The 19,357-nt window shown below is 41.5% G+C and overlaps 1 protein-coding gene across 5 annotated transcripts in view; it reads right to left on the bottom strand.

Moving 5' to 3' along the window:
* AGAP1 (ArfGAP with GTPase domain, ankyrin repeat and PH domain 1) overlaps positions 1–19,357 on the bottom strand; it is a 323,467-nt gene that overhangs the window by 133,169 nt on the left and 170,941 nt on the right. For all 5 annotated transcript variants that reach the window (XM_083472461.1, XM_083472462.1, XM_083472463.1 and 2 more), the window contains 2 exons: positions 16,867–16,971; positions 3,851–4,019 (listed from right to left, as the gene is read on the bottom strand). In XM_083472461.1, coding sequence (XP_083328587.1) covers positions 3,851–4,019; positions 16,867–16,971 — 274 coding nt within the window. The remainder of the gene's footprint in view (positions 1–3,850; positions 4,020–16,866; positions 16,972–19,357) is intronic.

Genomic DNA, 19,357 nt, shown 5'->3' with positions numbered 1-19,357 from the left:
ATTCAGAAGACATCTTAAGGCAGCCCTGTTCAGGGAAGTTTTTAATATGTAACGCTGTACTGTTTTTAACACTGATTGGGAGCCGCCCAGAGTGGCTGGGGAAACTCAGCCAGATGGGCGGGGTATAAATAATAAATTATTATTATTATTATTATTATTATTATTATTATTATTATTATTAGGTATTACTTGAAAATATGTTCAGGGAGAGGGGTGGGGGAACCAGAGAGAGAGAGTTAACAAAACATTTGCTCCCAGTATGTTTCCGAGCAGAATTAGGGCACTGACCTTCAAAGCCCTAATGGCCTCAGCCCAGTATACCTGAAGGAAGGTCTCCACCCCCATCATTCTACCCAGACACTGAGGTCCAGCTCTGAGGGCCTTCTGGCAGTTCCCTCACTGCAAGAAGTGAAGCTACAGGGAACCAGGCAGAGGGCCTTCTCAGTGGTGGTGCCCTGTGGAACACCCTCCCACCAGATGTCAAGGAAATAAACAACTATCTGAATTTTAGAAGACATCTGAAGGCCCCCCTGTTTAGGGAAGTTTTCAATGTTTGATCGCTTTATATTATTATATTATTATTATTTAGGGATGATGGGAGTTGTAGGCAAAAACATCTGGAAGCCGCCCAGAGTGGCTGGGGAAACCCAGCCAGATGGGCGGGGTACAAATAATAAATTATTATTATTATTATTATTATTATTATTATTATTATTATTATTATTATTATTATTATTATCACCATCACCACCATCATTAATTGTGTTGGAAGCTGCCCAGAGTGGCTGGGGATATTCAGCCAGATGGGCGGGGTATAAATAATAATAATATTAATGAGAACAAACAGATTAGATTTCAATGTCATATAAGCATAGTGGGAGCTAAGACAAATTTGTTCTTGCTCCAAACTACAAGGACTTGCATCTGGTAAATTTTAGAATGACTTGGATTAAAACATGAGCAACAACTGTAAGATGCTGCTAACTTACATTCACTTTCATTTCTCCCTATATTTTGGTAAACTACTCAAAACAGGTAATCAAACTGCCTTCTTGCAATTCCCACCCCATGTCATATGAAAAAGCAATCCCCCCCCCATTGATAAAGATAGATTCATTACAGTGCCTTTTGAAAATAGGCCAACTGGACAAACCCCTGAGAAACTTGGAAGCAATTTTCACTAATTCCACCCACAAAATTTGGGTCCACTTTTTTCCTTCATGTGTTCTCGTAGCTCAGAAATGGGGAACTTGTGGCTCTTCAGAAGTTGCCAGACTTTAACCCCCAACCTTCCTGATCATCGGCCATGCTGGCTGGGGCTCATGACAGTTGGAATCCCAACAATATATGGAGGGTCACAGTTGTTGCCCCCTGGAACACAGGTGTAACCCCTGTATTATGTTAAAAAGTTTTTTGTAAAGACTCTTTTAAGCATTTATTCTTTTAAAGAAAAAAGCGTGTTTTAGAAGTAAATTGATGCAAAGCTGCTTTATATGATGCACTCTATACTAATTCTTGCATATAGAGCACACATTTTGCAGGCAAAATCCAGACCAGCAAGGACCCAATCCTTTCCCATTTTTGCACCACGTCCATGTCCTTTCAAACTACAATTTCTGCATGTGGGCACCATTCCCCCCAGACTCTGTGCCTGCATTTGGTACTCAGAAAAACCAGTTCCTGCTTACAAATTTTAACATATGATGAACTGGCCACCGCAGTATTTTGTTTTGAATCACACTAGTTTTGATGTTAGGGACGCGGGTGGCACTGTGGGTTAAACCACAGAGCCTAGGACCTGCCAATCGAAAGGTCGGCGGTTCGAATCCCCGCGGCGGGGTGAGCTCCTGTTGCTGGTCCCTGCTCCTGCCAACCTAGCAGTTCGAAAGCACATCAAAGTGCAAGTAGATAAATAAGTACCACTCTGGCGGGAAGGTAAACGGCGTTTCCGCGTGCTGCGCTGGTGCTGGCTCGTCAGATGCAGCTTAGTCACACTGGCCACGTGACCCGGAAGTGTCTTTGGACAGCGCTGGTTCCCGGCCTCTTGAGCGAGATGAGCGTGCAACCCTAGAGTCGGTCACGACTGGTCCTGATGGGCAGGGGTACCTTTACCTTTACCTTAGTTTTGACGTTAGAAATTATAAGAATCCTCCCCCCCCCCTGAACTATGTGAGTAGAAACAGCAAAATAAAACATTTGTTTGGGATTCAAAATATTGTTGGTTTGTGGAAAGTGACTCAAGTGGCACCTTCAGACTTCAAGTGGTTGTTTATTATCTGTGGTCCTAATGTTCCTGCTGTACTGTATGGCATTGAGTGATGGTGCTAGGATGTGATGGGGTAGGCAGACAGCAGGTATAGTTGGAGTGGAGGAGCTGACTGTTATCTGGGGTGGAGACCCATATGTTTGGTCATTGTCCTGTTTCAGCACTCCCACACCTCAGGAAGCTACTGCTACTTTATCATTTGAGCTGTCTAGTTTGAAGGTGCTGCCACTGAATGCCAGGTATCAAGATCATGTATCAAGATCATGCTTGTCCATGACTTGACTGTGGATGAAAGGCTTGCCTTATTGCGACTTGGATAGGTGAGCTAGGTTAAGGTTACCCGATTTTTTTCAATGAATCTGGGGACACTTTTTAACTTCAATGGATTTTGTACGGGAACTGATTTGTAAATCCGGGGACTGTCCCCGGGAAATGGGGACGTCTGGTAACCTTAATGCTAGGTGGCCCTGACCTTACTCAATTGTGCCCATCTGGGTTCTCGATTCAGCACCAGACTAGACTAAGGGGCTGAGGGCAGCAAGTGCTATTGTTCATACAAGCGCCACCTCAACAGAAAACCACTTGATCTTGGAATGGATTTAGAAGGTCTGCACCTGGTATTGGGCCAGAGACAGACTGGGGATGCTGCTGGTCTATCAACCACCCTCGTGCCTTCCAGCATCTCTAACCAAGTTGGAGGTGTTGGAGGACCCCTGTTGCTGGGCCGTCTTGTCACTTCATGGCCTCCATGAAAACCATTAGGCAGTCTCAAACAGTCTTTAGCCCAACACACTGGGCAGGGGATAAAAGAAGTATATGCTGCTGCCAACGCAAGTAGACTGGTGCAGTCTTAAGATATCAGCTTCCAACACTAAACACTGAAACAGGTATCAAATGTTCTAAACACGTCATAGAAGTAAAGACCCATTGACCTTATGGTAAATGTGAGGGAAACACGCATCTTATGTAAACTGTGCTTTAACACTCACAAGCTGAAATTTTATCTGGTAGCCACTCTTGTGCTGATTATTTGCTCTATCAGTCCCCCGATCATTGCATCATCAAATCAAGACTTAGATAGTTGACATGTTTTTGTCCCGAGACGGCACTGTTGCCTGCCACTGGTGGATGTGGCCACCCCACACTCTTACACTACACACAACACCTACTCTCACATGCAGGCAGACACACACATGCTAACATGCAGAGAGATCCCAATGCAGAGCCATGGGGAGGTATTTTGTTCCCTCTTGATCATTTCAAAAGTGGAGAGGGCACAGGTTTCTTTCCTTGCTACAGACTTCACCTCCACTAGCAAAATGGGTCTTGGGGGTTGAAAAAGTTGCTTGTAGGGTCAGAAATGTTGCCTGGGGTGCAGAAGTTGTTAACTACAAACTCCTTAGCAGTTCTGCATTCTGCACACCAGTTACAATACTTTGGGAGGTACACTGAAACAATGCCTGGAATGTACAACTTCAGATGGCAGTTGGGGTCACACAATAGAGTGATCCTCCATACAAAAAACCAGCAACACTTAAATCATAGAACTGCAATGGACTGTAGTCGTGTTGCTTTAAAACTTACCTGAATTTGGTGAGATCTGTAAACTGCTTATGTCTTTGGACAAGCCATTTGTTTTCGGAGTGGAGATGGGTACACATGCTGACGTAGCTCGAGGTGGCCTCTTCCCTGGGACTTTAACTGTGGTCCTCAGAAGATCAATTTCTTTTCCATGAACATTCTGCATATAATCCTGCATGAAAGGAACACGAAGGTATGTATTTTAATGTGGGAGAGAGGATGGATGTGATTTTGAGATGGTAGGATCCAAAGACCTTACACAACTAGTTCCATATGCCCAACAGGGCTTTGGGTGTTGATTTATTAAAACAGCAGTGCACTGTTCTATATGCAAAATACTGTTGAACTTCAGAGAACTTCTGAAAGCAGACTATACATAGCATAGGAGATGGTAGGCTGTTAAACAGGAAAGTATATAATTCCCACTGGGAATGCTCAAACCCATAGGTACATGTAAAGCAGCTCTTTGGAGCCTATATATGAAAGACAGCAAACAAGTAATATTTTTGTTATACATGACGCACATGGACATGCAAAAGCATAGACAGAGAGTGGGAAACTGTATTAGCTTATTCAACAGAACAGTTTTCAGATGCCTGCCTAAAATGAGTACCAGTATTTTAAATTATCTACCCCATGGTATAACAGCCTTGATTGATGATACAGACCTTATTTATTTAAAAAACTGGTATTTTTTAAAAGACAAATTAAAGTGACTTATAACAATAAAATGCAGATGAATGTGAAAAAGCTCCATCAATGTAGGAGTCATGCAGAACACAATTAACAGACCTAATTTTCAACAGGCATAAAGGCATAAAAGGCACCAATGAAAGAATTAGCCCAGAATTAGATGCATGGTATGAGGCAAAGCCACTCCAATGAGGTACAAAGTAGGGGAATTCACTCTTATGCATCTATGCTTTTCACCGACAGTACTACTTATTTCCAAAATCTAACTGCAAAGAAAGGAAAAATGGATGAAAAAAAAGGCCTGGTCAATAGTGTAGCCGTATGATTGTTTTTAAAGGTTATTACTGAGGGAGAGGAATGAAAGACATTGACAGTTCAGAAGCTAGTCTTGACAAATCGCATACAGTATCATTGCAAAAAGCATACATTACCTTTTGAAGTCAATACTAGCCCCCACTTTCAAATTTCTATAACATACATGTTAAGTGTCCATGGCTCAACTTGAGACAAGAACAATAATTAAACCTTGACTGTGTATTCCATGTAAATGAAATAAAATGTTTTCAAAATGTATCCTAAACTTTTAGACCAGGGATAGTGAACTTTATTATTATCTCCCAACATATCATGACATTCTGCTCGATGGAGCGGTTTTAAACCCGGTGTTTTTACCCACTGCAGATTCTACAAAATCAGTAGGTGCCTGGGGCCCCCATAACAATTGTTTGTGGGGCTGGCTCCAGTAGTTCTCTGTCCATTTTATCAGTCTCATGTTATGAATCCCTCACCTTTTCCAGCTACAATATAGTATGGCTTCTAGTATATAAGCCACAAATACATTTTAGGCGGTGGCGGCAGAGGGGAGTGTTTCAGGGGGAGATGTCAATACTGTTTTCCAATGAAATTGTGACGCTAACATCACTGTATGAAATGTCATCTTCAACTATTCCTTAATGTTTCAACACTGTGTAATGCAACAGTCCCTTTCACTGTATATAAAGTACATAACAGTAATTGTTTCACAGACTAGGAAACTGGCAAAGTGCTGTTTCCTTCCAGCAAGATCTCAACACTTTTCCATCGCAAATTTTGCTGCCCTGGAGAAATAAAAGGTTACAAAAAAGCATAGCCACTTCAGAATAGTGATTTATTGTATGATCACATTAGAAAAAGATGAAGATGACCCTGTCATCTGGAATATGCTGTGTTAAAGAGAAGATAGCAAGCCTGATTTTGATATGCAAATATTACAGAGAAAACTCCCCTAGACGTTAGTTGTAGAAAATGCTGATCGCAGAAAAAAAAGATGGGGGGACAGGAGGGGGAAAGAACCTTTAACAAGACACGAGGGTAATTCAAAGCCAAGTACTTTTAAACAGCACTTAACAAGTCCCCAGAGCCCACTCCATAGTGGCCCACCCCAGAAGTGCTATCTTCTGCCCCTCAACAGCTTGAAAAAGTAGTAATTGCAAATCCATTTACATTTTGCCTCTCAAGTTTTCCACGTTCATAATTCAGCAGCATACAAAAAGCACCGGAGCCAGGAGGGTCTCCTCCCGAAAGGTGTTCATATCAAGGTAACTGAGCCTCTGAATACCCTGTACCCCGTGGCTCTTGCACCTCTGCCATCGCTTGTTTTTTACATTCCACTCCTAATTATGTTGCATCTATTGCCATACACTTAATTAGCTGCATTAATGTGATTTCTTTTCACATAGTCAAGCAATTAAGAGCTATGATTGAGTTTCATTCAATTAGCCTCAACAAACATGCTAATTGATGTCCCAGATGCAAATGAGGTGCAATGAGAGAAACCTGCTAGCAATTGAGTGCCATGTCAGAGACCCACAGCTCTCAGCTTGCTGACAGAAGCACAGCTTAACACGGGTACCACCTTCTGTGGAGCTGTTTTCAAGGGGATTTGGGCAGGCAGTTTGTGTGGGGAAGGTCGTGGCATATTCCATTAGGACTTCAGTACACCAAACGGATTCCTACAGAAATAATAATATGCAACAACACATCCAATCTGTTCTGAATATCTGCACAGCAATTGCTGTAAAGCAGCATAGTGCATTGAAAATACACTTTACCTCTGTTACCTAGATGCAAGCATTTCTGTTAAACTGAGATCTGCACACATTCTCTTGTGCTAGTAAAATACAACATACGTAATTGCCTACAGTTATCATTAACTGGCAACTTCATCTTAGTCAGCTGTGGGCAATGTGGTAGTTGAAGTTAAACTCAAAACACATTAATCAATCAATAAATTCCTACCATACACCCACTATATTGATAGCCACTGCTTTTCTTTCTGAGGATACCCTTGGCATTTGTGCAAACAGAGCAGTGCTGATATGATAATTTGACTACACTACCGCTCACTGCACATAAGGCTGTACAACATGTTGTAAAAGTGGTGTCTCCCCTTCACATTAACACCCCGGCACAGTCGGCTTGATATTTACATTTTTTATTACATATGTGCAAGAAACAGCTACAGTTCAGGATTATGCATCTGAAGTCGTTGAGTCAGATTCGGGGAGTGGCTTCCTTCGATTCTCCCGCCAACAAAGGAGGTGGGGAAATTTCGCAAGACATTTCTGACCCTTATGTTTCATTTCCCTCCTTCAAATCTTTGCTGATTTGAAAGCCCCCTCCCTTCCAGAGTCTGAGCTCCCTTCCGGGGCCTCTGGGCGGTTGAAGGGCTCCACAGCATCCCCGAGCCCCTGCTCCACCTCTTCTGTCACTTCCTCCTCTGAATTCTCCCTGACACATGTGTTGAAATAGACTTTTGCTTATAAATGACTAAGAGGAAATTACCAAATATTTTGCAATTTTAAAATAAAAAGTAACTGTGCAATCCAAGTTAGGGACTACTGTCAGAGATTACAACTATCTTAAATTTTTGCTGAACTTTCTTTTTATAATAATTAAAATTACTGTATTTTTCGCTCTATAAGACGCACCAGACCACAAGACACACCTAGTTTTTGGAGGAGGAAAACAAGAAAAAAAATATTCTGAATCTCAGAAACCAGAACAGCAAGAGGGATCGCTGTGCAGTGAAAGCAGCGATCCCTCTTGCTGTTCTGGTTTCTGGGATAGCTGCGCAGCCTGCATTCACTCCATAAGACGCACACACATTTCCCCTTACTTTTTAGGAGGGAAAAAGTGAGTCTTATAGAGCAAAAATTACGGTAATCCATCCCACTTCTATTGGGACATTTTGAAGAGGAGTGTGGCTAGGAGACCCTTTATTAGCTTCATAAGAAAATAAGCGGAGCCTGGATCAGGCCAATGGCCCATCTAGCCCAGCTTCCTGTTCTCACAGAGAACAACCAGATGCCCATGGGAAGCCTGAATACAGGACTCTCCCCACTTGTATTTCCCAGCAACTGAGAGTGGAGGTGGAGAGGCCATTAATTGCCCTTTCCTCCATGAATCTTATTTTGAAGGCATCTAAGTCTGTGGCCATCAACACCTCTTTATGGGCTGTGTGAAGTACTTTTTTGGTCTGCAGTAAAACTACCAACATCCAGTTTCATGTCCACAAGTTCTAGCATTGAGCTAGAAAGAAAAGCTTTTTGAATACCATGCAAAAAAGTGACTTCTCTAAATCACCTTTTCTCTTAAAATAAAAAGTCCTAAACGCACATAGATGAGTTGCACTATCCTCTTACTAGTGAAACTCTACAATTACATGGTTCTATGAGTCCATCATGTATGCTTCCTGAGTCATGTTAGGTGAAATCGGAAACAGATCCATTCTGGAGTAAGATTCCTCTTTATTAGAAAAGAAGGTGTTGTCTCTCTTTATCAGTTGCATGCCATTAACAGACATTTGGAGCTGCAAAGTCTGCAATCCTGGCTTGGTTGTGCTGCTGTTTGCAAGGGAGTGTATGTTCCCTCCAGGGTGAGTGAGACCCCAGCTGACAAATGTATCAGTATAACACCATAACCATATAAAAGACCCCCTTCCCTTTGTTTATGGGATTCAAAGGCATAACATGAAGCACTCTGCAGCAAATGGGAAGCTACACTAATTTTAAAGCCATGGACTACACTGAAGCTAGTTGCACCTAAATAAGATCATACATATGTTATTTTCTATTGCATTGTTAGTGTTGTGAGCCTTTTTTATCTCAACATTGTTTTTGGAAAAGAAGCATGCAGATGCTAAATTAAGATTAGATTAAAAATTAAAACAAATAGATCGTTTCAGAAGGCTGCTTGATTAGAACTAGGGGTGTAGGAATTCCTGAATCTCAACACCCCCCCCTCAGATCGCCCCATTAGGAAAAGGGTATCTGCCTGCAGAATCGTTGTATTTCAAAATAATCCAAATGTTTGACATCTAGAGCTTCTGCTTTAGTTTTGGACATATCAAAAGCAAAATACCCACCACCCACATTGCTACACATTATATTGTTTCTCGCTAAACAGAAGTAAATAAGGCGGCTGCCCTGCACTTTTATCAGATTACCCACAAACTATCTTGTTAAGCATTATTTATGGGCTGTGTGAAGCCAGGAAATATAGGAATCATCATAGAATCATCATAGAATCATAGAGTTGGAAGAGACCACAAGGGCCATCGAGTCCAACCCCCTGCCAAGCAGGAAACACCATCAGAGCACTCCTGACATATGGTTGTCAAGCCTCTGCTTAAAGACCTCCAAAGTAGGAGACTCCACCACACTCCTTGGCAGCAAATTCCACTGTCGAACAGCTCTTACTGTCAGGAAGTTCTTCCTAATGTTTAGGTGGAATCTTCTTTCTTGTAGTTTGGATCCATTGCTCCGTGTCCGCTTCTCTGGAGCAGCAGAAAACAACCTTTCTCCCTCCTCTATGTGACATCCTTTTATATATTTGAACATGGCTATCATATCACCCCTTAACCTCCTCACCTCCTCTTCTCCAGGCTAAACATGCCCAGCTCCCTTAACCGTTCCTCATAAGGCATCGTTTCCAGGCCTTTGACCATTTTGGTTGCCCTCCTCTGGACATGTTCCAGTTTGTCAGTGTCCTTCTTGAACTGTGGTGCCCAGAACTGGACACAGTACTCCAGGTGGGGTCTGACCAGAGCAGAATACAGTGGCACTATTACTTCCCTTGATCTAGATGCTATACTCCTATTGATGCAGCCCAGAATTGCATTGGCTTTTTTAGCTGCCGCGTCACACTGTTGGCTCATGTCAAGTTTGTGGTCAACCAAGACTCCTAGATCCTTTTCACATGTACTGCTCTCAAGCCAGGTGTCACCCATCTTGTATTTGTGCCTCTCATTTTTTTTGCCCAAGTGCAATACTTTACATTTCTCCCTGTTAAAATTCATCTTGTTTGTTTTTGCCCAGATCTCTAATCTGTCAAGGTCGTTTTGAAGTGTGATCCTGTCCTCTGGGGTGTTAGCCACCCCTCCCAGTTTGGTGTCATCTGCAAATTTGATCAGGATGCCCTTGAGTCCATCATCCAAGTCGTTGATAAAGATGTTGAATAAGACCGGGCCCAAGACAGAACCCTGTGGCACCCCACTAGTCACTCTTCTAAGAGGAAGGGTGACATTGGCCAGAGTTAATTTCATGGGCAAAAGAAAGACTGTAGCTCAGTGGCAGAGTATCTGCCTGGCATGTAGAAGGCTCCCGGTTCAATTCTTGGAATCTCCAGGTTGGGCAAGAGGAGCCTCCTGGCTGGAATCCAGTCATTGTAGACAGGACTGAGCTAGGTGGGTCGATGGTCTGATTCTGTATCAAGGCCTATGTTCCCAATGATCCACGTTTAACCAGAATCAGAAGGGAAAGGAAAGGGAGAAATACATGACATATGAGGGGCAGAGGAAAGTACCAGTATTAGTTAATAAATGTGATGTGGGGACAGATTCTACTCTTTCTTTTTTTTTTTTAAATCAAATATCCCTGGTATTCATGCAGTACAAGTTCTTAAAGGTTTTAGAATGCACTCTTTTCTACAAATATAATATTAAACTAAGATTTGCAAAATACATCTTTGGTTGGGGATCAGTCTGTACTTCATCTCCCTGTATGAGTAGTACATTCATAGTGGTGCAGAGGTGATATAAAATGCGAAATTATTAATGGCAAAGCTTTACTTAGACTTTACTAAGAACACTGCAGAATCAGGGCTTGACTGAGCAGTTCAGAAACCATAGACCATATGCATGAATTGTTATGCTCAAAAGGTCTTATGGGACATGCAGAATAGGTTTCCTGATTTCTAACTAGATCTGGCATGGGACCTATTTACCTTGCACTGTTTCATACTGTGCCCTGCTGGAGACTTTAGAAATCACACAGGGCCAATGATTTTCTCTACTTTTATTTAGCTTACTTGATGAAAAATCTCATTCTTTTTAAAAAGACTCAATGACAACAATTCTTTATAATCTATGTGGGCATAATAGAGTACACTAACTATAACAACCCTATCCAATGTCTGCTAACCTAATCATCCCTTATTTTATTTATCACCACTGTTCAATGCCTCCTTATTCCAATCAAAGTAAGCAAAACACATCAATCTTTTACCATTCTGATAATTAGCAATATTAATTTCTGCAGAAATTAAGTGAGTTAAGTTAAATTCTTTGTCTTTAATATGCTTGTCATACTTCTATCCCATTAACTGTGTGAAATGCCTTTGTGCTTTTGTTTCCCTATCAATAACTAATTTAATTCAGTCTTAGTAGACTGAAAATTTATTTAATTCATACAAACCATACTTTACAGGAAAACAACAAATTACAGCAAATTACAAATCTTATTTCAAAACGCTATTTTATAACTGAAAAAGATCATTGAAAACTGGTTAACAACCTGCAAATCTATTTAGATTGCTAAGTATTGTTTGAGAGTATTGTATGTACTGACTGGCAAATGCTGATGACTCTACTTTTTTGTGTACAGAGGGAAGTCAGACATTTTTATTGCAAAATGCCGTCTGGAAAAGATGCAAAATAAAATAGCTAAAATGCAGAGGAAAAATAAAGGGAGGGGAACAAAGACCCCCTTCCCTTTGCTTATGGGGTTCAAAGGCATAACATGTAGCACCCTGCAGCAAATGGGAAGCTACACTAATTTTAAAGCCATAAAATGCTATAAAGTGCCCTGCAGGGCAGGACTACACTGAAGCTAGTTGCACCTAAATAAGATATGGTTCATTTACTTCGAAGCTTAGCCTAATGTAATCATCAGTGGATTTCTAGCCTAGAGTTGTAACAGGCAAGTAGCCGACACTGCAGAGGCGACACTCCCAGCCACTGAGGAGGCTTCAGTTAGATTGCTGTTGATTAGAAAATTTTTCAGTTTTGACAAGCACTTAATGAACATAAATCGCACCTTGATTGGTTTCCACTGGGGCCACAGGCACACCTGGGGGGGAAAGAGATCATCTCCTGCTACGAAAGACCTTAGGAAATCTACAATTGTGTTATAAGCTTAGCCAAAAACACGTATTTATAAAATACTGCTGGATGTAGCCACATCGTTATGAACACTGCTCTTATATGTTCAGTACTACTGGATAACACACAGTGATACTTTCAGTCTAAATTTAGAAATACAGGGTTACTTCCAAGTGCCGGGAGATGATATTCTTAAAAAGAAATTATGTTTGCCTTTGAAATGTTCCTAGCAAACTTTCTACTCCACTGGAAAAGACATAGAAAGTTTAATACATTGTCATTTAGTGTGAAAAAAGAATGATTTCTATAAAAATACCAAAATCTGTGCAAATAAATAAAGCCTAAATGGAGGCTTAATATTGCACAGAAAATAAACTATGCATTATGGCTCTCCAATAACGCTACTGAAAGCTACATTTATCAACCATTCCCTTTATCAAAGCAAAGTGTGAAATGGCACTTATGTATCTTATCAAACGCCCCCCCCCATTAATACTCAACTAATCAAAGTATGTTTTTAATTCTAATTTTCACATTGATTAGAACTGCGTTTTCCTTTAAAAAAATAATGGATACTTTGACAGTCAACCTCTATCCACTCCCTTCACAATGTTAGAAGATGAGCAATTAAATAGGCCTGAGATGGTATGTTTGATGTTGTTGGGTCCAGTGATGGTGTTGTCTGGGTGTATGTGGCAACAAAGTTGGCATCTGGGTTTATTGCAGGCTCTGGTACCAGTGTCCATGTTAAGTCTGCTTGCTGCTGGGTGAGGAGTTGTTTAAGATTGGGTGGCTGTCTGTAGGCAATGAAAGGTTATGGAAACAGTTCAGAATCACAATACCTCAGTGACTGCCTCTCCCCATATAAACCATCCCGGACTCTGTGTTCATCATCTGAGGCTCTTCTTTGTATGCCTCCTCCATATGAGTTTCAGAGAATGGGCCTTTTCTGTACTGGCTCCCTGTTTGTGGAACGCTCTCCCCAGTGAGGTCTGCCTGGTACCTTCATTATATATCTTTAGGCACCAGGCAAAAACCTTCGACTTCCTTCAAAAATTAACTAACCTTGCAAGCTGGCAGGTTGTACATGAAAACTTTGCACTACGCCAATTCTTCCCACCAATGTTAAAAAGCAAACTAAGTATTCTATCATCTGAGAGGAAGATAATGCCTCCCTGATCAGATGATTCACTTTTTGCAACAGAGATGTTCTATACATAAAGAAAAGTTCCCTGGATAGTTTTCTGCCTAACAGAACTTGAAAACATGCACACTATTTGCCATATCTTCATTAAATAAACATATTGACCTACTATGGATTCTGAAATTTTTCCTTATGGCTTAACACAGTTACCTTTACTTCTTATATATTTAAATAAAACACAATCTATAATGAAAGCTGTTTACTTAATTTGTATCTTGCCACCTTCTTGAAAGAAGTTTGCTCTCTAGCCCATTTCTTTAGAAAAGCATTTGCAATTTCCTACAGAACCTACAGGACACGGGTGGCGCTGTGGTCTAAACCACTGAGATTCTCGGGCGTGCCGATCAGAAGGTCGGCAGTTCAAATCCCTACGACAGGGTGAGCTCCCGTTTCTCAGTCCCTGCTCCTGCCAACCTAGCAGTTTGAAAGCACGTCAAAGTGCAAGTAGATAAATAGGTACTGCTCCAGCGGGAAGGTAAACGGCGTTTCTGTTTGCTGCTCTGGTTTGCCAGAAGCGGCTTAGTCATCCTGGCCATATGACCCGGAAGCTGTCTGCGGACAAATGCCGGCTCCCTAGGCCAGTAAAGCAAGATGAGCGCCGCAAACCCAGAGTCGTCCACGACTGCACCTAACAGTCAGGGGTCCCTTTACCTTTACCGAACCTACTAGTGAAGAGATACTAGGAAATGTCAACGTAGGTTGAAATGATTCAAGCCTGTTGGATAATCTTAAATATGGGGGGGGGGGGGGTTACCAAATTTGCCCTGCACCAAAAAGAGGAAGCAAAAATATATATGAAAATAAAGCTTTGTGTTAATAAAGTGCATATAGCTTTAGAATAATTAATGAAAGGCACAATACCTGCTCAGCAGCTCTACTCTTGTTGACAAATGCCAGTTTAGGAATATGAGAAAAACCTCTTCTCATATGACTATCTATAGGTAACTGGGGTGGGGAAAGGCATGTTGCCATGCAAAAGCCTTTTTATGGTGGAATCTCAAACTAGGAACCAGCAAAATGTCTTGCCATCTAGATGACCCTCAGGATTCCTTCCAACACTACAATTCTATGTTTCTATGATTTGTCATTATCACAAAGGCTTCACTGATAGGAAAAAGGAACACACACACTGGACTAGAACCAAACAGGTTAAAAGTAAGTGTATACCCTATTATGTGAAGACTAGATTGAACTATATTCCTCCATTTACTAATGTTGGAATAATTTTGAAACATGCAAACATGCAAGATATTCAGTTGCCTTGTAATCTTCATCCTCAGTTACATCATGCTGCATGCATTCTTCTTGTGGCCAGGAGTGGCCTGGCTTTGTAGCAGGTATAGTATGAGTAGAAAAAGACTTATATGGTACCACGACTCAGATTACATTTTGAATACCTTTTTTCAAACAATTCATATTTGAGAAGTGCTCTAGGGAGCAGAGACAGGAAACATGGGCTTTCTAGTCAAATTTCTAGACATTAGTGTTGCATACAGCACAGTGGCACTTTGGTTCTCAAACACCAAAAACCTGGAAGTGTTCTGGCTTTCAAACATTTTTCGGAAGCCAAACGTCCAATGCGGCTGTCGGCTATTGTTTCCGGGGCACCTGCACCACTCAGAAGTGTGCCTTGGTTTTCGAACATTTTGGAAGTCAAACAGACTTCGGGAACAGATTAAGTTTGGTGCTTTTGTTTTTGCTATTTATTTTGCGTTTTTGTTTTTGAGGCTTTTTCGGTTAATTTGTTTTTGTGACTGTGTGGAACCCAGTTCAACTACTGATTAATTGATCGTGTGTCTGCGGAAATGGATAAAAGCCCCCCATCCAAACAGTGACTATCATCAGTGCAGGTAAGAACTTTTTTAAAAAATTATTTTTTACCATCTACAATACTGTCTTCTTTATTTTATAGTACAGTACATTGATGACTGCTTTCATTTTATAGATCAATGGTCTTGTTAGATAGTAAAATTCATGTTAAATTGCTGTTTTAGGGGTTGTTTTATAAAAGTCTGGAACATATTAATCAGTTTTGCATTACTTTCTATGGGAAAGCACGCCTTGGTTTTGGAACGCTTTAGTTTTGGAACGGACCTCCAGAACGGATTAAGTTTGACTGTATATGTACCACTGTATAAGGCTGAGGAAGAAAAGAGGGGAGAGAGGGGATGGGGTGGTAAAACTTATATTCATTAACTTAGTGTGGGGCTTTGTGTCAGTGTCACTTAGGTAGGTTCTCTTTCTATTCCCTTATTATATTTTTTTGGTAGTGAGAGAGGTGGGGGGGCAGGACATGGTTGGTTGTCTTTAGCTGGCTGTAGTGAATTTGTGTGGAGGGGATTGTTGGGTCAAGTTAGCCATATTGATTCATATGCTGTCAGTCGATTCTTGTTGTCTTGTTGGTTTGTGTACGTGATAAAGGGGAGCCATACTGGGGGGAAGGTGCCCTCTTTTATTTGTCCCCATGTCAGTTTAAGTCTATTGGTTAGCTTTTCTGGTAAGGCTGTTTCCTATACCAGTAGTCCATGTTCACTCCTGACAGGTCTCTCCAGTGACTGGCTATGATGCTTCTGGCTGCTGAGCGTAGGTGGGTTATGAGCTCTTTATAGTGTCAGTGGGCCTTATTATCTTGGAAGATGTTAAATAGGGCCAGTTCTAATACCTGTTTAGTTATTTTGCATATTCTTGTAGGACTGCTGTCCAGAAGGGTTGGGGGCACTCCCACCACATATGGAGGTATGTGCATGTGCATCAAATTATGTCTTTTGAAAAAGTAGTTAGTATCTTCTGCTCTGGTTTCTAGAGTGTATGTTCTACAACTTTTAGTTTCTCCAATGTGTGCTTAGAATTAATCTCATAATAAAATGGTAGTTCCTTTCTTTTCTTTTTTAAAGGTTGTTTTTATTAAATATTTTCTTGGGTTACCTAAGTACATATAGCACCTGTGCTTTTCAATACATAGAGTCCTTTCTACAACTAGTTATATTCAACATGAGACACTAATGTTTTAGACAATATATGGTTGGGGGAGAAGAAAGTGGGGGGAGAGAGCGGGGAAGAGAGAAGGTGGGTAATAAACTTTTCTTCTTTTACTTAGTGTATTTGCAACATTTCTGTGTTAACATCAAATGGGTAGCTTCTCTTTCTATTCATGTATTAGTTTTAATTGGGGGAGGATCGGGGGTCCCAGGGGCTGGTTGGTTGTCTTCAGTTGGCCACAGTGAGTTTTGCTTGTGAGTGCGAGGGGGAGGGGTTGCAAGGTCAAGTTAGCCATATCGATTCATATGCTGTTGGTGGGTTCTTGTTGTTTGCTTGTTGGGCTGCGTTCTGAAGAATATTCACTAATTAGGCTTTTATGTTTCTTGATTATAAAATGGATTATTACTTACAGTCATACCTCGGGTTGAAGTTGCTTCAGGTTGAGCGTTTTGGGGTTGCGCTCCACAGCGACCCAGAAGTAATGGAACACGTTACTTCTGGGCTTTGCCGCTCGCACAGATGGTCAAAATGACGCCACACGCATGCGTAGATGTGGCAAATCGCGACCCGCGCAGATGCGGGTTGCATTCGCTTCAGGATGCGGTCAGGGCTCCGGGGTTCCTGGGCTCCCGTTCGTATCCAGAGGTACCACTGTAATTTGTGTGGGTCTGATTCCTGGTTTTGAAACATCATTTGATAATTGTGAAATGCATGTACACTTACATGTAAACTTGGATGATAGGTCAGTACACCATTATCAGAGAGAGTAACATATTTCTTCTTCCACTCTTTATTTAAAGATCTGCAACTTCGCTTCAGCAGCATGCCCTATGAAGAAGAAAGAGGTAATATGAAACACACTGTTAGACATACACACACACATATATGCTCATATCCTATAAAGTTTTACAGCATTTGTTGTTGCACTATTTTGATATGGCTCCTTCATTCACATACTAGTGAGTACATTCTTTTAAAATAACATTATCAGTATATATACCCATCACCCATCCCCATCCCGCCGGCAGCGTCATATCTTATACATTTTAACCAGTTGGGGATACAAACTAGGAGGAAGGCAACAAGTTAAAGAGTGGTCCCAATATTGATCTTTGGAGGGACCCCACTTCTTATATCCATCCATGATGAGAACTGTCCATTTATTCCTACTCTCTGCTTCCTGTTCTTTAATGATCAATTTATGGGAACCCTTGTTAATGGTTCTGTGTGGCACCTTTAAGACTAATCAAGCCAAGCTACAATTCTGCACGTATCTTTTAGGGAACAATCTCTATTGAATTCAGTGGGACTTATTTCTGAATAATATGTGGTTATTGTGCTATGAACCCAAACCAGAAATTGTGACAGAAGTGGCCCCTTCTGAACCATGATAACCCATAGGTGCTGAATTTATACAACTTCAGTGTTTAAGTACCCACTATTTTGTTGAAAGGAAGGAGGGCAGGGAGAAAACCAGAAGACCTCAGCCATGCCTAAATGATCTGCTAGCAGTTCCATGAAGTTGAGCATTCACCACTGGGGACATTACTCTGGAGAGAGTAACCTTCTGGCATGAAGACATCACACTGACCTCCTCTGACTCAAATGACTCTAATAGCAGAAGCCCTAGTGCAACCAAAGTCTTCCCTGCTCTATCTGCTGGAGAAGGCTAGAATCCTATAAATGAAGAGGCATCTCTCTGTGAAAGGAGAGCCAGCCAGAAGCTGCAGCTGATACATAAGGTTCAGACCAAGAGTAACTGCTGCTCAAGTAACATCTGAGCTATTTTCTCATATACCATTCATGAGTCATAGAATCATAAAATCATAGAATTGTTGAGTTGGAAAGGACCCCAAGGATCATGTAGTTCAACATTTGACCTATAAAGTCTTAAATAGATCTGGACCACAATACCTCAAGGACCGCCTATACCCTTAGGAACCACCCATAGGAACCCAGTGATCACCATCTGAGGCCCTTCTCTGTGGGCCTCCTCTGTGAAAGGTCCAATAGGTGGCAGGAGGGAGGCTCACCTGACAGCTTCATTACATAAGTTTAGGCGCCAGGCAAAAATGTTTCTCTTCAACCAGGTGTTCGGCTGTGGGTTATTGGTTTGTTTTTTATTATGTACTTTCTATTCTCAATTTGTATTTTTCTGTTGTGAACTGCCCTGAGATATTCAAATGGAGGGTGGTATACAAATTTAAACAATAACAATATCCCTTGTCCCAGGTGCTCCCCTGCTTTCAGCTTCGCAAGACTTTTAGCAAAGACATTCTTGCCAAATGCTGTGAAGTGCAACATGTATCTTCCCAAAAGTCCTTCCTAAAGAAAGCATGGACCATGGTCCAAAAAGCCAAAGCTTTCCTGACGACACCACCTATGCGCCTAGTATTTTCCTCTCTCTTCCTGGGCCACAACCTTCAACAGGAAGGAGCGATGAAAAAAACCACCTATACCTCAAAGCCCTTCAGCTTCTTTTGCAGTCTCATAGTCCCTTGCTATATGTCAAAGGCTGTGGCTGGCAGCATTGTTTGTATGAATCAGAAGGGGTTGTGGTCAGCGGGCTTTATATGAATCTGCATTCTCAGGCAGGAAGCAGGTCACTGCAATGCCCTTGGTCCTACGTACACCATGAGACAGCACTCTAGCCCCCCCCCCCACCACTCAAAACATCCTAGCAAACACCCCTGTTTACAAGTCCTGGTCACAAGCTCCCAATCAGTTGTCCAGAGTGCCCCAGTCTTTGCTTTGCCTTTGTTGAGGTCAGTGCTTACATCAGAACATTTCTGAAATTCCTTTGTATAGCTCTCTATATTGGACAAACAGGCCAAACCTTACGCCAAAGAATAAACGGACATAAATCTGACATCAAGAATCACAAAACAGAGAAACCAGGAGGAGAACACTTCAATCTCCCAGGACATTCTATACAAGATCTCAAAGTAGCTGTTTTACTACAAAGGAATTTCAGAAATAGACTGGAAAGAGAAGCTGCTGAATTGCAACTCATTACCAAACTTAAAACCATGGAGAGAGCTGGTTTGAACAAAGACATTGGATTCTTATCCCATTATACATGACTAAGCCATTTCTCACCTTCTCACCCCTTGCCTTTTCCTGTAAGACCTATTGCAGTCGTTAAGAGTCGTCAACAGGCTCATCTCAGCTATCTGCCAATCTCCCATTCCCACCACCCTTCTGAGTAATACCC

Source organism: Podarcis liolepis, assembly GCF_965112155.1.
Source record: "Podarcis liolepis genome assembly, chromosome: 1".
NCBI classification, from domain to species: Eukaryota; Metazoa; Chordata; class Lepidosauria; order Squamata; family Lacertidae; genus Podarcis; species Podarcis liolepis.
This window is presented reverse-complemented; position numbering and strand designations above follow the sequence as displayed.